Here is a 20,420-nt window from a genome sequence, read left to right as displayed (position 1 = left end):
AAGCCCCTCTACCTTCTCATACATGAAGAAAAGCAATCTAAAGGGCCAGATGATTAAAAAGCTCAGAGCATCCTGGAAAACCTTGTTCCACATGCATTTACATAAAGCTTTACACAACTGAAATGAAAGTTAGTCTCTGTGAAGGTACCTTCTAATGTGTAAATGTCATGAATACAAAAGCAGCGCAAGGCACAAAGCCACACAACTGCAAATCTGACCGGCATCTTGGCATGTTGCCATTGCAAGCAGACTGCTAGCACTGTGTGATAGATCATTTTTCTTACCATACTGATAGTCTTGCCCTGTTTCTCTACGGTGGCCTTTCTTGGGCCTTTGTTAGCATCCTGTACATGTTTGCAAAAATATATATATATACGCCCCTCTAAAAGTTTTTTTTAATGCACATATTTTTACATCATGGCAAGAAAATAACATTTACAGGTAATACTAATAGATAAGCAGTACCAAAATCAACTTAATAAGCACATGTATAAATCAGGTCAAAGATCTGGAAATCGGTATTCTGGTAATCAGTTTTCTCCCTTATTTCACCACTCACTCCATGATATTGTCAGGAAATATCTAGGCCAGATGTGCCATTAAAGTGATTGATGCAAGTAAAAAACTACAATTTCTTTCCTAACAGATCAATTCTTTGCATATACTGACAGCCAAGTTTGATTAGATTACAGAGGGAAAAAAAAATCTTTTGCTTTTTTCTATGCAGCCAGAGCCATTATAGCTGAAAATTAGCTGGATTCTGTGTATGCATCATTAACAAATGCATTGGTTCAGTTCCAAGTGCAGAACTGGCCTCACTGACAGTGGTGCAGGAGTTAATACTGGTTGGGAAAGTAAGACGGGTTATATTCCGGACCTTCTGTTATTGGCTAAATTTCAGATGCAGATGCTGCATTACTGGAGATGACATGAGTCAAAAGAACATAGCATTGAATTCAGATACACACGTGAAGATTTAATATTGACACAAGAACTGTCTTTAATATGACTGATGAATTAGATATGCAACTCTTTAGAAACAGCGATAGCAAAGTTACATCTTGACAGTCACAGCTGAGACTATCTGTGCCCTAATTTAACTGTGTATAAAACCATGGAGGGATGCCAACCTAAGTAATTCTAGATAGCTGATGCATATTCTCAAGAAATATAATTACTGATTTACCATTTTACATCCAACAAAATCCACCTATTAATAGAACTTACTTATCATAGAATCATGGAGTGGTTTGGGTTGGAAGGGACCTTAAAGATCACCTAGTTCCAAATTCCCTGCCATGGGCAGGGACACCTTCCACTAGACCAGGTTGCTCAAAGCCCCATCCAACCTGGCCTTGAACACTTCCAGGGATGCAGCATCCACAACTTCTCTGGGCAACCTGTTTCAGTGCCTCACCACCCTTACAGTAAAGAATTTCTTCCTTACCTCTAATCTAAATCTGCCCTCTTTCAGTTTAAAACCATTACCCCTTATCCTATCACTACACTCCCCCATAGAGTCCCTCCCCATCTTTCCTGTAGGCCCCCTTTAAGCACTGGAAGGCTGCTATAAGGTCTCCCCTGAGCCTTCTCTTCTCCAGGCTGAACAACCTCAACTCTCTCAGCCTGTCCTCATAGGGGAGGTGCTCCAGCCCTCTGATCATCTTCGTGGCCCTCCTCTGGACCTGCTCCAACAGGTCCATGTCTTTCTTATGTTTGGGGCCTCAGAGCTGAATGCAGTACTCCAGGTGAGATCTCACAAGAGTGGAGTAGAGGGGGAGAATCACCTCCCTGGACCTGCTGGTCATGTTTCTTTTGATGCAGCCCAGGATTCGGCTGGATTTCTGGGCTGCAAACTCACATTGCTAGGTCATGTTGAGCTTCTCGTCATCCAACACCCCCAAGTCCTTCTCCTCAGGGCTGCCCTTGATCCACTCATCACCCAGCCTGTATTTGTGCTTGGGATTTCCCCAACCCATGTGCAGGACCTTGCACTTGGCCTTGTTGAACTTCATGAAGTTCACACAGGCCCACCTCTCAAGCCTGTCAAGGTCCCTCTGGACAACATCCCTTACCTCCAGCATGTCGACTACGCCACACAGCTTGGTGTTGTCGGCAAACTTGCTGAGAGTGCACCCAATCTCACTGTCCATGTCGCCAACAAAGATGTTAAATAGCACTGGTCCCAACACTGACCCCTGAGGAACACCACTTATCACTGCTCTCCATCTGGACATCAAGCCGTCGACCCCAACTCTTTTAGTGCGACCATCCAGCCAATTCCTTATCCAGCGAGTGGTCCATCCGTCAAATCCATGTCTCTCCAACTTAGAGACAAGGATGTCATGCAGGACAGCTTCAAATGCTTTGCATGAGTCCAGGTAGATGACGTCTGTTCCTCTTCCCTTATCCACCAACACTGTAACGCCATCGTAGAAGGCCACCAAATTCATCAGGCACTATTTGCCCTTAGTGAAGCCATGTTGGCTGTCACCAATCACCTCCTTATTTTCCATGTACCCTAGTGTAGTTTCCAGGAGGATCCACTCCATGATCTTGCCAGGCACAGAGGTGAGACTGACTGGCCTGTAGCTCCCCAGGTCTTTCTTCTTTCCCTTTTTAAAAATGGGGGTTATGTTTCCCCTTTTCCTGTCAGTGGGAACTTCCCTGGACTGCCACAACTTCTCAGATACGATGGTTAGGGGCTTAGCCATTTCGTCTGCCAGTTCCTTCAGGACCCACACGGAGGCATCTCATCAGGTCCCATGGACTTGTGCACCTTCAGGTTCCTCAGATGGTCTCAAACCTGATCTTCTCCCACAGTGGGCAGCTCTTCATTCTGCCAGTCCCTACCTTTGCCTTCTGCAACTTGGGCGGTATGACTGGAGCACTTGCTGGTGAAGACTGAGGCAAAAAGGTCATTAAGTACCTCAGCCTTCTCCATGTCCTGGGTAACCAGGTCTCCCATTTCCTTCTAGAGAGAGTCCACATTTTCCCTAGTCTTCCTTTTATCACCAATGTACCTACAGAAGCTTTTCTTGTTGCCCTTGATGTCCCTGGCCAGCTTTGATTCTATCAGGGCTTTGGCTTTCCTAACCTGATCCCTGGCTGCTCAGACAATTTCTCTGTATTCCTCACAGGCTACCCGTCCTTGCTTCCACCCTCTGTAGGCCTCCTTTTTGTGTTTGAGTCTGTCCAGGAGCTCCTTGTTCATCCATGCAGGCCTCCTGGCATTCTTGCCTGACTTCCTTTTTGTTGGGATGCATTGCTCCTGAGCTTGGAAGAGGTGATCCTGAAATATTAACCAGCTTTCTTGGGCCCCTCTTCCCTCCAGGGCTGTCTCCCATGGTACTCTACCAAGTAGATCTCTGAAGAGGCCAAAGTCTGCTCTCCTGAAGTCCAGGGTAGCGAGCTTGCTGTGCACCCTCCTCGCTGCCCTAAGGATCTTGAACTCCACCATTTCATGGTCACTGCAGCCAAGGCTGCCCTTGATCTTCACGTTCCCCACCAGCTCCTCCTTGTTGGTGAGAACAAGGTCCAGCATAGCACCTCTCTTTGTCGGCTCCTCTATCATTTGAAAAAGGAAGTTATCATCAACACATTCCAGGAACCTCCTGGATTGCTTACGCCCTGCCGTGTTGTCCCTCCAACAGATAACGGGGTGGTTGAAGTCCCCCATGTGGACCAGGGCTTGTGAACATGAAGCTGGTCCTATCTGTCTATAGAGGGCCTCATCCACTCGGTCTTCCTGGTTGGGTGGCCTGTAGCAGACCCCCAATATAATGTCACCTGTCCCTGCCCTCCCTTTAATCCTGACCTGTAAGCTCTCAGTCAGCTCCTCATCCATCCCCAGGCAGAGCTCCACGCACTCCAGCTGATCATTGACATAGAGGGCAACACACCCTCCTCATCTCCCCTGCCTGTCCTTCCTGAAGAGCCTGTAGCCCTCCATTCCAACACTCCAGTCATAGGAGCCATGCCACCACATCTCTGATGCCAGTAAGATCATAGCCCTGCAGGCGTGTGCATGTCTCTAACTCCTCTTGTTTATTCCTCGTGCTATGTGTGTTTGCGTAGAGGCATTTAAGTTGGGCCTTTGATGAGGCTGACTTGCTGCCTGGAATTCCTTTGTGCTGCTCTCCAGGGGCTCTCCTGCTGACCTGTGATCCCTCTCCAGGCCCTGGGTATCTATTGCTGGCACTGGCATCAAACTGGTAGGAGTGGGATGGATTGAGGTTCCTCTCCCCCAGCAACTTCAGTTTAAAGCCCTCTTCACCAGTTTGGCAAGCCTATGACCGAAGATGCACTTCCCCTTCTCTGACAGATGGACCCCATCAGCCCCACCATTTAGTTACTTTCAAAGTTACTTAACATATCATACTAGGTTTTCTTCAGAGAGTTCACCACAAAATTCTGCCAAAGTTTTCCCTAAATACCGTAGTTCAACATGTTCCATGCAGAAGGAGTTTCATAGGTCAATACCTCAGAAATACTGCTTAATAATTTATTTTTCTATATAAAATTATTCTTAGTAGGTTTACAGTAAGCCATTTTCAAAATAGTTAGTAGTGATTGCATAATTTCTACTTCTTGAGCTATAACAAAAATATTCATTGTTCTAATGCTATAAAAACTTCAACAGTTTTGATGATTGGAATAAATTTTCCTGAAATATCAGGCTTTTTAATCAAGCACAGAAATACATCCAATATATGTACATAAGGCGCAAAAGGGCAATTTCTTAGCTAAACCTTAAAATCTAGGTATTATCATTACAGCTTTATCCAGTCTATCACTCTTCAAGCTTTTATACAAACAGCATCTTCAAATTATGTAATCTAACTTATCAGCCAAATTCAAAAGATCTAAAACATGTTTTTATGTGCTTGCCCATGTTTGTTGTCTCTGGGTATACGTGTAATATGCTGGCTCAGGAACTTGATCATTACTGACCTTTTAGGAACAATTCTGTATCATCACTTCACATGCCCGTCTCCCCTCACATTAACTTAGATGTATAACTCACACGAGTAAAAATTCTATTAAAAAGTTCTCCTGTGCTCCGTACCTCTGTGCACAACATCCAAGTGTTGATGTTTATACTGCTTTTAATTTAACAGTGATGACATTCTGTTGAGCAAAGACTGACATCATGTTACATGTTTGCACAGTACTGTCTAGCACATTGGGTTGTGGCTGCCCATTAAAATTCACATATTACCACAGCACAAACAATGAATGTAAAAAATAGTATCTTCCAGCTATTGCCTGTGGCCAAAATCAGAACATACAACTTTGAACTAGTAAAACAGATTATTTAGATGCTGAAACAAAGTCCACCAAAGTTAGTGAGGTGATTTGTACTGACTTCAATGGGTTGTATATCAGGTCTTAGGCCTGTTCAAATTCTACTACAATGGCACTGCAAAACATAAAGATCCAATAACTGGGATGACAACCAAGCACAGAAAGCCTTAAGGAAATCCAAGGGGTTAAATACAAATACATTTTGTAAAATGTCCTTTGAAGTCTCATGCAGTATTTTATTTAACTGGAAAATAATTTTAAAAGATCTTTCCTGAAAAATTATAGAGATCAGATTCTTTCCATCCCTGAAACAAGCCCAAAGTTTAACCATTTTCAAAAAATCCTAGTTACACTTTTTATTGAAAATGTTGTGAAAACTTTTGTAAGTTGATTTGTAAATGAGTTTAAACTATACATTTGATCTTCTTCAGCCAACTGCTCACAAAAATAGTTTTAAAATACTTTAAAGGGTTATCTTGTACTTCCAAACATTTTCATTGACAAGTAAAAAAATAGTCGCCACTGAGGAAGAGCCATTACTTTTAACAACATTAAACATTAAGACAACACAAAAACATAGTTCTCATTTAAATAAGGAAATTCTTAATTCTTCAGCCTTAATTCTAGCTGTTTGCTCATTACCTTTGTGCAAGCCTGGACTAAAAACCAAACAGTAACAGGCAAAATGCTTCGATTAGCCTCCTTGAAATCTCACTTCGTGAGATAGTCAGACATCCATGTTAGATGGAAGTACGAAAAAGTGCTTTCAAAAGCTTGGGTCCCCCTCTCTTCCAGAGCAGCCTGTGCCAGCACAGCAACAGGGATGAAGGCTGTTCTGCCCTGCGCCATCCATGGGCTCCACACCACCACAGGAGAATCATCAGGGCTGGCTGGGCAACCTGGCCCATGATTGCTTCTGGAGAGGTGAGGGCCATAAGCATGGGTAGAGTATTTTCTCTTACTGAGTAACATTTTATTTTCTGATCTAAATCATGTAAATTATGCACCAGTATTGCATGTCTTTTCAAATTACAGTATGGCAGAAACAAAAAGGAAACTGTAGTGGTCAATTATGATATACCAACTTCTTATATTTACTGAATTTTGAAAGCTGAAGAAATTTTTGTTAAGTTCCACTTCACATTACATCTGTATTAGCCAACTGGAATTTTTATTCCTGCTATTTCCCAGCGGGGGGCCCTCCGTGTGCATGACTTCCAATCCCAGCTCCCATTTCTGCGCTTGACGAAGGGCGTCTCAGAGTTCCCATTACACAACTTCCACTCTCCCTGGCCAGACATCAGGATACTATTTTATTAGGCCTTCAGACAGATTTAAATTTCTTCTCCTGTTTTCTTTAATGAAACTGCTACTCCATACTTGATCGATAATTGCTCTTCAAGTTTTTCAGCCCCGTGGCCAGTGTTGATGAAAAAGAATTGGGTTGTTAGTTAATACCAATTAGTAAACCCCAAACTTGAGTCCTGATCCAAACTGATTCTACTTTAATTTATTCTTTTAGTCTGTAGATGAATCTTATTTCCTAAACATAGTTTAAGCGTTTAGTAACCTTAAACATAGTTTAAATGTTTAAGAGTTTAGTAATCAATATCTGTGTTTTAGGTGTACTGGATAGCAAGAAATGGTCAACTCTCTTGCTTTGTACACAAGGGTATTTTGTGGTACCCAGGTATTTCCAGTGAAGTTAACTCCAATGCGAGTAATGATAATTTAAGAAGCTGGGATTCTTTTACTTGACAGTTACAAACTATCTGTGCCACTTAAAACCTAAAATTTTTGATGCTTAAAAGAACAGCAGAAAGTAAACCAGCTGGACAAATTCATTATGAAATAGCACATGAACACAATATTCACCTAACTCCTCTTGTAAGCAAGACCCTCGTTTGTGAAAGTATAAATAGGACAAGATACAGTTTTGGGCAGCAATAGATCTGGGCACTGAATCGCTGTCTATGTTCTTTTGGCACTAACTGAAACATGCTGGCATGATTTTTTCTCAACTGCATAACGTCACTCACGAATAGAGAACAAATACCAGAGCTACTGCTCTGAAAACACGCGTCCCTCGTCACATTTAGCTCAATGAGATTTTAAGAAAAATAGGTGTAGTATGCTACTACTGCCTTCAGCTGGCACTACTTGCTTTTTGGCATTTACTGAGTTATCTGACTTAAAAAAAAAAAAAAAAAAAAAAAGGAAAAGGCTATACAGAGAAAGGGATGAATTTAAATCCTGTATGTGTAACTGATACAAATGGAAGTATGAAGTTGTCTCCGTGCCCTATGCAAGTGCAGGGGAGAAGTGAGTGCAGCAGGCGATGATATGTGTCTGAAATAACAAACCCTTTCCACTAACACCCTAGCTAATGCATCGGGTGCGGAGGCAAAGCCAGAGGAGAGAAGCTGCAGAAGCTGAAGCGAGCTTTTCAAATTTTACAGAGATGCATAAACTGGCAGGGGGGTGGAAGAAGACGCAATGCCTTGGCTTAATTCCTGCAGTGTCCTATCAAGTCCAGTGGCCAGGACACAAAGGCAGAATTTGACTTGTGTGTTATAGTCCTCAGAGCAAAATACAAACATTTTTAAAAAAAATAAAAATAGAAGCTATATTAATAGAAGAGTCAATATGAACAGAGCTTAGGGACAAGGAAGTGAGAACATGCTTTTGGCCCAAAGGGGATAATCTATCTTTTCAAGATGAAGAAATTAACAGGGGTTTTTCTTGACCTTGAATAATTAGACTTTTCCGGCTAACATGCTAGATAGGCCACTGCCACAGACCTTCAGGGCTATCTTACTTTATTTCAATATATTGTACAAAGTGAGTAATAACTGGAACTGGAAAAAACTTTTTAACCTCAGCCTCTAACTTCATTTTATAATACATTTTAATTCCAGTTTTGACATTATGTATGACCTAAGACAGTTGAACAAAGACCTATTTTTCAGTCCACCTTTCCTCCTCTACAAAAGCTTCGGGCTTTAGTGGTTCTAAGTCACTGGAAAACATAATCAAGTTAACATGAAAAGAGAGTCTAACAAGAACATGGTTCATATCTTGGAGCAGTGTTTTAATACTGTGATTAAATTTGTATTCCCCCTAAATTGCATTTTGTTTGAACTCCCTGGCTTGTGATCTCATTTCCTCCCGTTTTCTTGATGTCAGCTTCTTCACTGCCAGCAGAAGATCCCTCCAAACTGCAGCTGCATTTGTAAATGTTTCATCAAAGGCCCTGAACGTCTGGTAAGCAGCAGACCTGGTGGGTGCTACGAATGTGATCTGGGTCTATCTCGGGGAAGAACAGCATGACCATATTTACTGCCGATGCTATTCTGGGGGCTGTATGACGTGCTTCTCCCCACTGGCTGAGCAGCGCTTGCCCATTCGTCTTTCAACACTCACTCCAAGCATGACAGGATGAAATAAAACAAAATTTACTGGTAGCAAGCTTACTTGTATATTGAAGACTTCCATTTTAACACCTTCATCATACTCACATACGTGCTTATTTCAATAATCCTGTTAAACATTTTGTAGTCTAGGTAGATTAGACGCTTAGGTTACATTTAAAAAAATCAAACCATAAGAAGATAAAGAAAAGTATTACTATATAAAATAATTCAAATTAGTATGGAGGCACAAGCCTATTTGTCCCCATAAATTAAACCTTAACTCAGGTTGGTGGCAACACAGTAGCTCCAGCTCTACACAACACCTCCAAACGTGGACAGCAGCTGTGTCTCCCAAAACCTGTGAAAACAGGGGAAAACCACTGCATTTTTCGAAGCTATCGTGCACATAGGATCACCTCTTCCAAAATCAGGCAAGTAAGTAGCTTAGGTATACAAACTGAAACTCACTTAGTAGCCAGCAGAATGCACCAGGCACTTCCAGTGATTGATTAACTCAGTCTAGTGCAAGATCTGTACTACACTTTGTAATAGAAAGGAGGGAAAAAAAAACCCCACCAACAAAATTTCAGATTAAAATGACATGCACATTTTTCACACGTCAAATGTTATCATTTTGCCGATATTAATATATTTTAAAAAAAATAAATCTAGACACATGCCACTGACACCATATGCCACAGAAAAGATCACAATTTTTTTTCTTCTCTTAAGCCTATACAAATAAATTTGCATCACTAAAACTGGAGAATCACAAAGTTGCATAGTGCCCAATTCATCCACTTTCTGGATACTGAAGTTTTGGGTAGGAAAATCCTGATACCATGAATTTTCAAAAACAGCTGACATTTTAAAAATATTTCATTGGGCTCAATTTTCCAAATATCCTGAGCAACCAGCTGTTAAAAATCAAATCTCATTAAAAGTTCCATTAGTTGGACAAAAACTGCAGTCTCAAACTTACACAAAACAAAAACCACATCCCTTTACACATGAAAACAAAACGGCAATGCCCTACTTCTAACTTTAGCATGCTATATCACAGAACTGCAGTTCTCCAGCTCTATATACATTTTTTGTTTTCATGGCAGAACCTCATATAAGCAAAAATACCACATAGTTAACTGTGGGTGAATTAACAAAACTTTTGCAATGCTGTCATATGAAACAAGTAAATTTCAAAATTAATTTTAGTTCTCAAATCAACTGCAATAAGCTTTGTACCTAACATACCCAAATATCACGCAGGTTAATGACATCATTGCCAAATTTTAAAATTAATAACTAAAACATGAACTAAGGTGATCTCTACCATGGACTTCATAGCACAGCTGGTTTTAGGCATACCTACAAGTGAATGATTTAATGATAAATACATGCCTAACTGAATACAGTTGATTATTCTATAAGTCAGTTACATTTATTATGCATTCAGACATGACAGAACATCATATAATTGTTTTTCGAACATTCTGTATTACTAGGAGGATATACATTCCGTGATCAGAGAAGGGATGTTTTTATCTTCTGTATGAATCTTAGATTAAATTTCAGTTACATGCTGAATACACAGTATAGTTGGGTTAGAAAAACTCAAATAATGGCTACTTTTTCATAAAGGACCTATTACAACAAGATCATAAACTTCTACATAAAAGGACTTTGTTTACTATGACAACTGCAGTTACTAAAGGATGATGCTTTGATAAAGAACATTAGGAAACTTCTTTTAGACTCCACAACTAGCATAAGGTGTTTTCTACTAAAAAAAACCCCAAAAGTTACTTTTAAACAAAACTAAGGCTCGAAACCCTCCCAATCACACAGAAAAGAAATAATGCAAATACTAATTTGTCCAAAGTCCATCTCGTACCTGCCAGAAGCACAGATATACATAATGTATTCACATGCCAAGCTGCAAACACAAATGCATGCGGCTTCACCAAAAGAAGAGCATAAAAACTGTACTGCACCTGCAGAATACAGAGAGCACCATTCAAAATTCGGCTTTGGTGGTTATGTCTTCCAAAGAGCAGAATCTGATCTTTAAGCTGAAATTTCAGCAGACAAATAGAAAACTATTTTGCAGCAATGCAATATTACATGAAGTGTATTTGCTAAGAAAGCCAGTTTTCAAGATGCAGAAGGGGCTAATAGTGTAATCCACATGGTGAACAGGTTTCTTCATCATAGAAAAACATCATGACATTATGTTACCAGCACTTAAAAAAGCCAACAGAACAGAAGCAAACTAAGAATAAATGAAATCACATACCAGCTGGTAGTTTTAATTCATTGGTTAGGCTGATTATGATACACTAACCCTTGCTATATTTTTTTCATGTAAAATTAAACATCAATGTATGTTTAGGTGTTTAACTTGCATGTTAGGTGTGGTGAGAACAATTTTTTCCTCCAGGACAAATATTCCTGGATAAGCACAAGAAACGTTATCAATACAGTGCATTTATCAACTCCGGCATAATAAGCATCTGTTTGTCTTTTACTGTTTTATCAAAAATCAGTTAGAGTAAGCCGTATTATCCTCACCAAAGTTTAAGCAGATTGAGGGAGTGGCTTTCTATTAAAGGTCTTTGCAGCGCAGCCTGCTTAGCCTGGTGGTAGTGTCCTCTAAAGCTCAATTCCTTTATTGAGGACTGTGTTAATAGAAACAAATCTCAAAAGAGACTATACTGTGCATAAAAATATCCATATTAGCTTCACCAACAAAGAACAAAAGCTCAGCTTTTGCATCTCTGGTAGCATTTGCTGTGTTTTCTCCATTATCTCCACCTGAAAAAAAAGAAACCAAACAAAAACCACCAAGGTTGTACCTATAACTCATATTTAGAATGACAATGATTTTCAATCCATTCACAAATGGATTCACTCAGAAGAACAGATTTTTACATAAAGTTTATCAACTATCCAAGGTATAAGAAGCACCAACACCAGTTCATTGGTGAAATGTAACAGCTGTTTTGTTCTGCTCCAGCACGGCATAACCAGAGTGCATGCTAATAGCTGGGGCCACCAACAGGTCTTTTAGAATTAGAAATATCATATCTAATTGCTATTTTAACACTAACTTATCACTTTTTTTAAAAAAAACCACAACCCTTCAATTTTTGCAAGAAGAAAAAAAGAAAGAAATTCATAAGACAGACCTCATGTTAAGACAGAATTAGGTATGAATGCAGACAGACCTCATCCCTATATCTGATAAAAACTGCCAGATAAAATCAAGGGAGATCATAAGGAACTGCAAGGTGCAGGGAGCGGCTGGAGAACTGCAGCCCCTACAAAAGTTGGGATGGGTGCCTTCTTGAGGTGTACTCACCATTGCACAGGTGGCCCAGTGTGACCCACAGAGCTCTGGTCTCCTCCACCTGAGTCGCGCTGCAGGAGATGGAAACTGCAGAGCTGAGACTGTCTGTCTGATGAAAAAATCCCTGAAACCTCTTGTGAAGGTCTGTAATCAATGGCAATGTAATTGCTAACTAATGAGGGAGGATTTTCGATGAATAGGCGGCCTAAAGCATGGCAAAAGGCCTTGATCTCTGGGAAGATGTAAGTGGCTCTCAGTAGAGGTATTCAGAAGAATGGCAGCTCAGTGAGCAGTGAGTAAGGCTGCTGAACTTTTTTTTCCTACAGTATTAAAGCAACATGTATGAAAGTTATTTAACTCATTAGCTAATTTACATGAAAATTACCAGAGGAATTAAGACCTTGAAGGTATGACATTCCTACAATTTAAAACAAAGCAAAGCCACAAAATACACATCCAGGCAGGAGAGAGAGATGCTTGGCACATCACTAAAAAACGTGAAACAATCCCAATTCTTACCTGACATGAGACCTCCAAACAATAAGAAAAACTTCAATCAGGTCTTGGACCTCCTCAGGCACCTGGAAAATCTGTGAAAGACACAATGATGCAGGACTCGAGAGCTTTGGGAGCTGCTGCTAGCTCTTCAAAGCACAGAACAGGGTGAAGATGGGGGACTTCAACAACCAAGGGACCTGCTGGGAAGATACTACAGGGCAATTACAGTACCATGTTACAGGGAGAAGGTTTTTTTACCCAGCAGATAAGTGACTGGATTTTTTCCTTTCAACCAACGGGGGGTAAACTGACTGAAAACGCAAGACTGTAGGCAACTTGGGTGAAAGATTATGGGAAAATATTATTTGTAATTCCTAGGAAAAAGAGAATGGAATTCAAAACAAAAGAGGTGAACTGTAAAGCTGCCAGCTTTTCTGGATGCTTTCAATTGCATTAGGGCAATTGTTTGTATCGATGCTCTGCAAACAGAGCAAATGATTCAGCTTTAAGAGCAAAATAAAAATAAATCTTTTTGCTGGATTATCTTTAAGCTGGATTGGTTCCCTGATCCAAATCACAGCTCACTGAAGAAACAGTTGTGCTGGCAGCACGGAGGGCTGGGGGCATGAGAATAAGTCAAGCCAGTATCGGCCAAGACTGCCTTGCAAAACCCACAAACTTAGATTTGCTCTCTACTAGGTTTTATTTTATTATGAACTCCAAAAAGAGCAATCTGTTTTCTTAAAGAAATCATGTGAAGGGCATAAACACAAACTACCCCAAAGTGAAGGGAAAATAAGATGAGTATCACGAGACAAACTTGACTAAATCGAGAGCTCTTCAATGATTCTGAAACACTAGAAGGAAGTATACACAAGTAGAAAGTAGGTCAAATTACTAAAGGAAGAATATTAGGGAAGAGTGCAAGTATGTAAAGGGCAAAATCAGAAAGGCCAAATCATGGAATGAGACCTGGTTAGGATGGAACTGAAAAGGAAACGAGACAGCCTCATCGTAGGAGGAGAAGGGTGAAGGGAAAGGCTATGCCACTGCTCAGCAGGGAGGGAAACCTTTCAGATGCACCACGGAGATAAACCAAAACATTAAACACTTTTTTGTTTCAGCCTTCACTAAAAGAGATATTATGTATTTTGACATCAGCAAAGCTGCTGATGTTCGTTAAAGGTGATCTAGGCAGAGCTGTGGTAAAGGAGTACACATTGTTTACAGTTACTAAGTAATGCTTTTTAAGTCCCAAGAGTGAAGGATGTATCGCATTCGAAATCTGTATCAAATCCTTTAACATTCAATACCTTCATTAATAACTTTGATCTTGGAAGAGTTCAGTTGTTGCATGTGCAAATAAGCAAACTGTTAGAAACCAGGGAGGAACTGCAATATGGGATTAAAATTCAAAATTAACTTAACCTGGGGAAGTAATCTTAGGGGACAAAAAAAGTGCTAGTGAAAAACCTGCTGAGTAAAACTCAACTTCACTAATACAAAGTGGGAAGCAACTAGTTAAAAACAATAGCAAATCACACACTGACGACAAGTTGTTACATATCATCTTGTTGTTGCGGGGGAAGGAATTGTCAGACCACTGATTCCTGGCACTAGTGCAAAAGAATAGTGTCATTTTGGAGTCACACAGAATTATGCTACTTTAATATGGCACAATATTAGCCAAATAATGTGTTTTGTTTTCGAAATCAGACCTTAACAAATACGTAATGTAATTGGAGAAAGTCCAGACAACAGCAACAGTGACAGTCAGGAGGTCTTGGAGGAAATAATGAAAGATACAGCCTGCTTAGGCTAAAGAAAAGGGCTAAAGCAAGATATGATGAGCCGTCTTCAAACATTTCTGAATTTGCTGCAAAGAGGAAAGCAATAAACTGTTTCCACTTCCCTGCGGAAGCAAGACTTGAACTGCAGCAGTTGCAGGATTCATATCACCATCTAGGAAAAAACTTGCTAGGGATAAATCTGATTTTGCAGATCTTTTCTGCCTATATAATTTGAGTGGTAATTTAGGGTAATCATTATGATAAACTCTTCTTCAAATCAGACATTATAAAATCAAACACATTTGGAGTTAAATTTTTTTTAAAGTGGATTAAGTTATATTGATGCACGCATTTTTGTTCTGCAGACATATTAAAAAATCCCAACAAACCCACAACAAAAACACTAAATGTTGACAAGATCCAGAAACAATATTTCATATTTTTCCATAATTTCATAGGTACTCATAATCATAACACTATTGCATGCCATCATTATAAGATAACCTACATTTTTTAAAAAATAATTCCAATGCACTGTATCTTACTTGTATGGAAAGTCTTGTCACTGTTAAAATGACTTCAGAAACAAAGATGATCAACTTAAATGATGCATTTCTTTAAAAGAAAAAAAATTAAACTGCATTTTTATTTAAAATCTAATCCAGTTGCTTAGAACAACGCTGAAAATAGAAGTCTGGGTACAGAACATACTCATCTTGTTTTCAAGTTAGAAAGGGATCTGTATTTTTGTTTTTAGAAGCTTTATCAGCACTTCTGCAAAGAAAATAACAACTGTATTCACTGAGTAAGCATAATATCTCTGGAATTAAATATACTATCTTACTGGCTACATCCCAGCTTCAAGTGCAAGGTGGAACTGACACTTACTGATGCAGCTAGGAGAGTAGTTTCATAACACAATGTTTCTCAATTATAGCAATTTTTTTGCAAAAAATCCTGTACAATTACCATTTCAGTAGTCACAGTAACTTACATGAATATACAGTATAGTAAGAAAAAGTGCTATGTTCCTGTCCTAGAAGTCAGACAACATAATTTGTGTTAAAGTTATACAGAACTATGTTTATAAACGTTAATTGAGACTCCAGACATAAAAATTGGCATAAAAGTTGTGGCTGTTCACATGAAGCCAGGAAAGGACTACCTGCCTTTGAAATGTCTACACTGTGGCTTTCGTACTACCTTTACTTCTCTATTCTGCCTCCCACACAGCAGTCCTGTGCGTGAACTCATCCAATACAATGTGTGCAGCTCGTGGAGCTCATCAGTTAAGCATCCTGTCTCTGTTCTGCAAAGCACTTGAGAACATTCTTTGGAGCTTTGCTTTATTTGAGCATAGATATCTTGCAGATGTTTAATTTAAAGCTCATGTGTAGTCCCACTGAAGTAAATGGGATTACTGAAATACTTAAAGTAATTCCCTGCTGAATCAGGCTTTTAAGGGTAAGAATAAGTGTGCCTAATTTTTATTCATGCATCAGATATCTATAGACTAATAGTTTAAACTCAGCAGTTTTGTATCTAGTTAATATTAAATCTCTGGAGTTTAATACCTTCACCTGCTGCATCTACCATCCCTGCACCAAGGATCTTTTTAAATACAACCCTGCAGCGCAGTTTTTGCATACATACAGTGTCACCAGACCTAGTGCCGTGATGATTTACACGGCAACAGAACTACTCCAGGTAAACTTTCTCTGTTTGGCCAATATACAATGAAAATCACACTTTTTTTTGTAAATGATAAATAAAATGCACCTGGACCTTGTATTTTCTGAATGTTACATGTATCAAAGACTTCAGAAAAGAACTTTTAAGGCAGATGAAAAAATTAGTGGAAGCAATCGCATTTATTTTGGACAAAACAGGTAAACTCATTCATCTACCTATAACTGCTTACTTCCTGCATCTATGGAGTTTTAGAACAATTTTTAACTTGATACTGGACAGAAGTGTCCAAGGAAACAAAACCTGTGGATCTAAGGTATTTAAAACATACACACTACGCATATGATCATTACCTACACCCTGGCCAGAAGCAAACACGAAGTGGCACGAACTAAATTTGAGGGTCATCAATGCAAAATCTGTCAGCAAAACAAAATACCTACAACCTCATCAGCAGTGAGACACTCGTGACTTCTTACGTCATCAAGACTTGGCTGAGTGACGCTAAGAGTTCTTTGCAAAGCACTTCTATCCTCACATCTATCAAAATTTATCCCCTGCTGAAAATATAATAAGAGAAGGCTGGCAGTGATGAATTCATCTTGTCATCAAGCGTCAATTTCATTTAAATTGATTACTTCATTTAAATGAATACACCTGGAAATACAAACCACATGCAAAATTACCATTCATTTTAGCATCATTTGCAGGTCACTAAAAAAAGACCCACTGACACTCTTGTGATAACAGAAGAGAATTTATATGAATTTTCATTGTTCACCTCTGGCCCATCCAATGTTGTTGGTTCATCTGATCTAATATTAAAACCTATAATATTTAAATCAAGGGGGTAAAACAAAGGACTAAGAGGCAGATACTTATTTCATTAATGCAATGGTACATCTTCTAGAGTACAGATCTAAGAACTTAAGGCGGCCCCTATTAGTTATAGGTTTGGGATACGGTAACAGACATCAGACCAACAGCTTTAGGGATAGACAATTTATCTCTAAGTAACAGTACAGTAACACTTATACATCAGTAGTGCAATTACCCAGGTCATTACAACGGCAAATCCAGTTACTCGGTAGTACAATTACTCAGGTGGAAACGACAGCAAATCCAATAATTCACCAATACTGAGCCAAACGTAATAGCCGGGCAGGCAAGGACTTGCACTCCCATGGTTATCAGCCAGGCCGTCAGACAGTAGGGCACAGCTGCTCCTTCAGAGGAGCGGCTCAGACTCACGGAGGGGCTGGGGGAATCCCACACTCCCTCATCAGACGCACCTCTTCCATTGCTGAGTCACGGAAGCGCTGTCTGGACTTGCTAACCAGTCATCCCACCCACCTCTGCTCACGGCTGCGCCAGTCCCGTCCCTGGTGCGCACGGGGCACGGAAGTATCGTGTAAGGCAATACTGGAGGCAATACCAGCCCTGCAACAGAAAAAAACCAATGCTCGGCAGCTCCAGTTCAACCATGACAACTCACGTACTTCATAAAAATTGGCTCATAGAATAACATGCGATTATAAACAGGGGACCTCAATTACTAGTTTAACTGTATACCAGCATCAGCTTATAGGCATGCTGACTTCCAACAGGTAGTTCCCCACACCCATATAAACCATTTCACTCTTCTGAAAGTCTGTTAAAACATGGCGGGGCTTTATCTTGCATCAGAGGAAAGAAAACAGAAAAGAGAGATTGATAGAGTGAAAATAGTACACTCCTCAAAGCACACATGCCATTACCACTATTGCTTCCAGTCTTTTTCTTGCCTAAGAAATGCAAGATATGCAGGGCATAGAAAGCTGACGAGCTCAAGAAACCCTTGGAGGATACCGAACCGCGTCTTCTTCAGCAATCGAACCTACTGCAATCTTTTCAGACTGGTCCTCCATTCTCGACACCAGCTTTCCACAAAAGCTCACATTGCAGTGAAGGTCTCAGTCCTTAACTTCAGCACACTATATAGACTTGTCCAAAGATACATGGAAGATTGCATAATGTCTGTGCTACAGAAACAACATTCCTGTCTGGTTTTCTGCTCTCCAAAACTATGGAGTAAAATTCCCAGGGCACAAAGGGGCATCGAAAGCTTCCTCATCTTGTCACGGACAAGGCACAAGACTTTGATCTTGGCTTTTTCTCTTTGTAAGTATGTGTCCAACTGCGTGCGCAGAGTCTGAATTTGGCATAAATTTCTGAAGCTTAACTGTTGCAACTTCTGATGGTTCGTGTTCAGATTTTTCATTTGCAATCAGGTTTCTGCATCTACTCACTGCTACTAACATAGCCATTGCTATTTCCCCATTTTTTCCAAATCATCTGTGTCTGTCCTGGTAGTTACCACCCCCTGTGCTTAATAAGTATGATTCATGCTTTTAACAAAACCCCCATCGAAGAGGACCATTTCCTTTCAGGTTTTCTTCCTGTCCTGGTCTGTAACTGTGAAAGAACAAAATGCTAAGATGCCCCGTGACAACAGCTTTCAATCCCTTCTCCGCTGGTCTGTCTGCTAGTTCTACGCTTCCGTGTTTGTCCTGTCATTTGCCCTTATATTTTTATCTGATTATCAAATACCTGGCAAAGGAGTACTTGGCAGGATTTAGAGCCATTCAGTCACCCGACGGCCATGGGGCTGAAGGCATAATGAGAGATTCCTTACTAAGTTCCCAGCAGCGCTGTCCTTGAAAGGCCTCGATACCACTCACGCTCCCCGTGCCCCGGGTTTCTCCACCCGTGGAACTGCCGGTTTGCCCCTTCGAGCAGACGGGCTCCGTATCTGGCTTGGAAAGGGGACAAAGGGCAACTCGGCTGCGCTCTGCAGGAACAACTTTCAGCTCAAAACTAGCCCCAAAGCTCAGAGAAAGCCAAAACAAAAAAAAGAAAATTAAAACCCGCAGGTACCACGCGAAAGCACTCTCTTTTTGCCCACTTGTTGCCGGCGCCGGCAGGTGCAGCGGCGGCGACCCGCCCGGGAGCCCAAGGGTCGGGCAGCGCCGAGGCCGGCCGAGGCGGCGCGGCCGGAGCAGGGAGCCGCCAGCCCCGCCGGGCCGGGGCCGGGGCCGGGGCGGGGGCCGGGCCCTGCCCCGCCGCCGCCCCCCGGGCACCGGGCGCCGCGGGGGCCCCGGCGCGGCTTGCGCGCGCCCCGGCCTCGCCCCGCCCCGAGACACGCGCGGCCCCCGCCACGGGGGGGGAGCACCTCTCCCCGCGGCGGGGGGGCACCCGCCTGCTCCCAGCCGCTCCCGGGGCCCAAGCCCCCCGACGCGCAGCGGCAGCAGCGGGCGCGGCCCCCGGCCGGCCCCAGCGGCGCGCACCTGCCCCGCGGCGGCGGCGGCGGCGGCCCCGGCCGGGGGCGGTCCCGGGCGGGGGGCGGAGGGGCGGGCGGGCAGGCAGGCAGGGAGGAGCGGGGGGCGGGCGCCGCTTAGCCGCCGCGGGGCTGCGGCTGGGCAGGGCTGGGCGCGGGCGGGCGGCCGGCGGAGCGCTCGCAGTCGCGGGGAGCGCCGGGTCGGTCGGCGGGCGGGAAGTGGAAGGCGAGGCGAGGCAGGGCAGGGAAGGGCAGGCGGGCGGGCGGGAGGCGGCGGCGGTGGCGCCGCGCTCGCCCCGCTGCCCTGGATGACGGGCGGCCGGTTCGACTTCGACGATGGCGGCACCTACTGCGGCGGCTGGGAGGACGGGAAAGCCCACGGGCACGGCATCTGCACCGGGCCCAAGGGGCAGGGCGAGTACGCCGGCTCCTGGTCCCACGGCTTCGAGGTGGCGGGCGGCTACACCTGGCCCAGCGGCAACACCTACCTGGGCTACTGGGCGCAGGGCAAGCGCCACGGGCTGGGCGTGGAGACGAAAGGCAGGTGGATGTACCGCGGCGAGTGGTCCCACGGCTTCAAGGGGCGCTACGGGGTGCGGCAGAGCCTCAGCACGCCGGCCCGCTACGAGGGCACCTGGAGCAACGGGCTGCAGGACGGATACGGCGTCGAGACCTACGGGGACGGAGGTGGGCGCCGGCGGGGGGCGCCCCGCGCGCGGCGGCGGCGGCGGCGGCGGGGCGGGGGGGGGCGCGCCTGCGTGGGCGCGCGCGCCGTGGGCAGGGCCCTTCCCCCCACTCACCCACCCCCCCCGCCCCGTGCCCAACCGCCGCCCTCACACCGGCCGCGGCCGCCCCTCAGCCCGGCGGGGTCTCTCCTCCTTCCCTCGGCCCGCGTCCGCGCGTCCTTCCCGGCCGGGAGAGCGTTCCTCAGCCGTCGGCCTCGCCGCCCCGGAGGCCCCGCTGGCGGCCCGGGAGCGCCACAGGTGCCCGGCGCCCGCCCCGCTCCGTGAGGAGCCGCCCGGCCCCGGCCGAGCGGGAGCGGCCGCGCCGGGACGCGGGCT

General features: G+C 43.3%; 1 protein-coding gene and 1 long non-coding RNA gene across 7 annotated transcripts in view; one reads left to right on the top strand and one right to left on the bottom strand.

Annotated features, from left to right (window-relative positions):
- Positions 1 to 3,312: 3,312 nt before the first annotated feature.
- Positions 3,313 to 19,988, bottom strand: LOC138684778 (uncharacterized). Of its 2 annotated transcripts, none has more exons than XR_011324049.1 (3): positions 19,848 to 19,988; positions 12,586 to 12,656; positions 3,313 to 11,531 (listed from the first exon to the last, which is right to left on the bottom strand). It is a non-coding gene; the product is annotated as an uncharacterized lncRNA (long non-coding RNA). The 2 variants fall into 2 exon arrangements; XR_011324050.1 differs by lacking the exon at positions 19,848 to 19,988 and adding an exon at positions 17,924 to 19,107.
- JPH1 (junctophilin 1) overlaps positions 19,514 to 20,420 on the top strand; it is a 91,828-nt gene continuing 90,921 nt past the window's right edge. For all 5 annotated transcript variants that reach the window (XM_069779541.1, XM_069779540.1, XM_069779539.1 and 2 more), the window contains exon 1: positions 19,514 to 20,046. In XM_069779541.1, the coding sequence (XP_069635642.1) occupies positions 19,668 to 20,046 (379 nt within the window). In that variant the 5' untranslated portion in view covers positions 19,514 to 19,667. The remainder of the gene's footprint in view (positions 20,047 to 20,420) is intronic.

Source organism: Haliaeetus albicilla, chromosome 3, assembly GCF_947461875.1.
Source record: "Haliaeetus albicilla chromosome 3, bHalAlb1.1, whole genome shotgun sequence".
In the NCBI taxonomy this organism is placed as follows: Eukaryota; Metazoa; Chordata; class Aves; order Accipitriformes; family Accipitridae; genus Haliaeetus; species Haliaeetus albicilla.
Note: the sequence above shows the minus strand (reverse complement) of the source record. Positions and strands in the feature narration are given on the sequence as shown.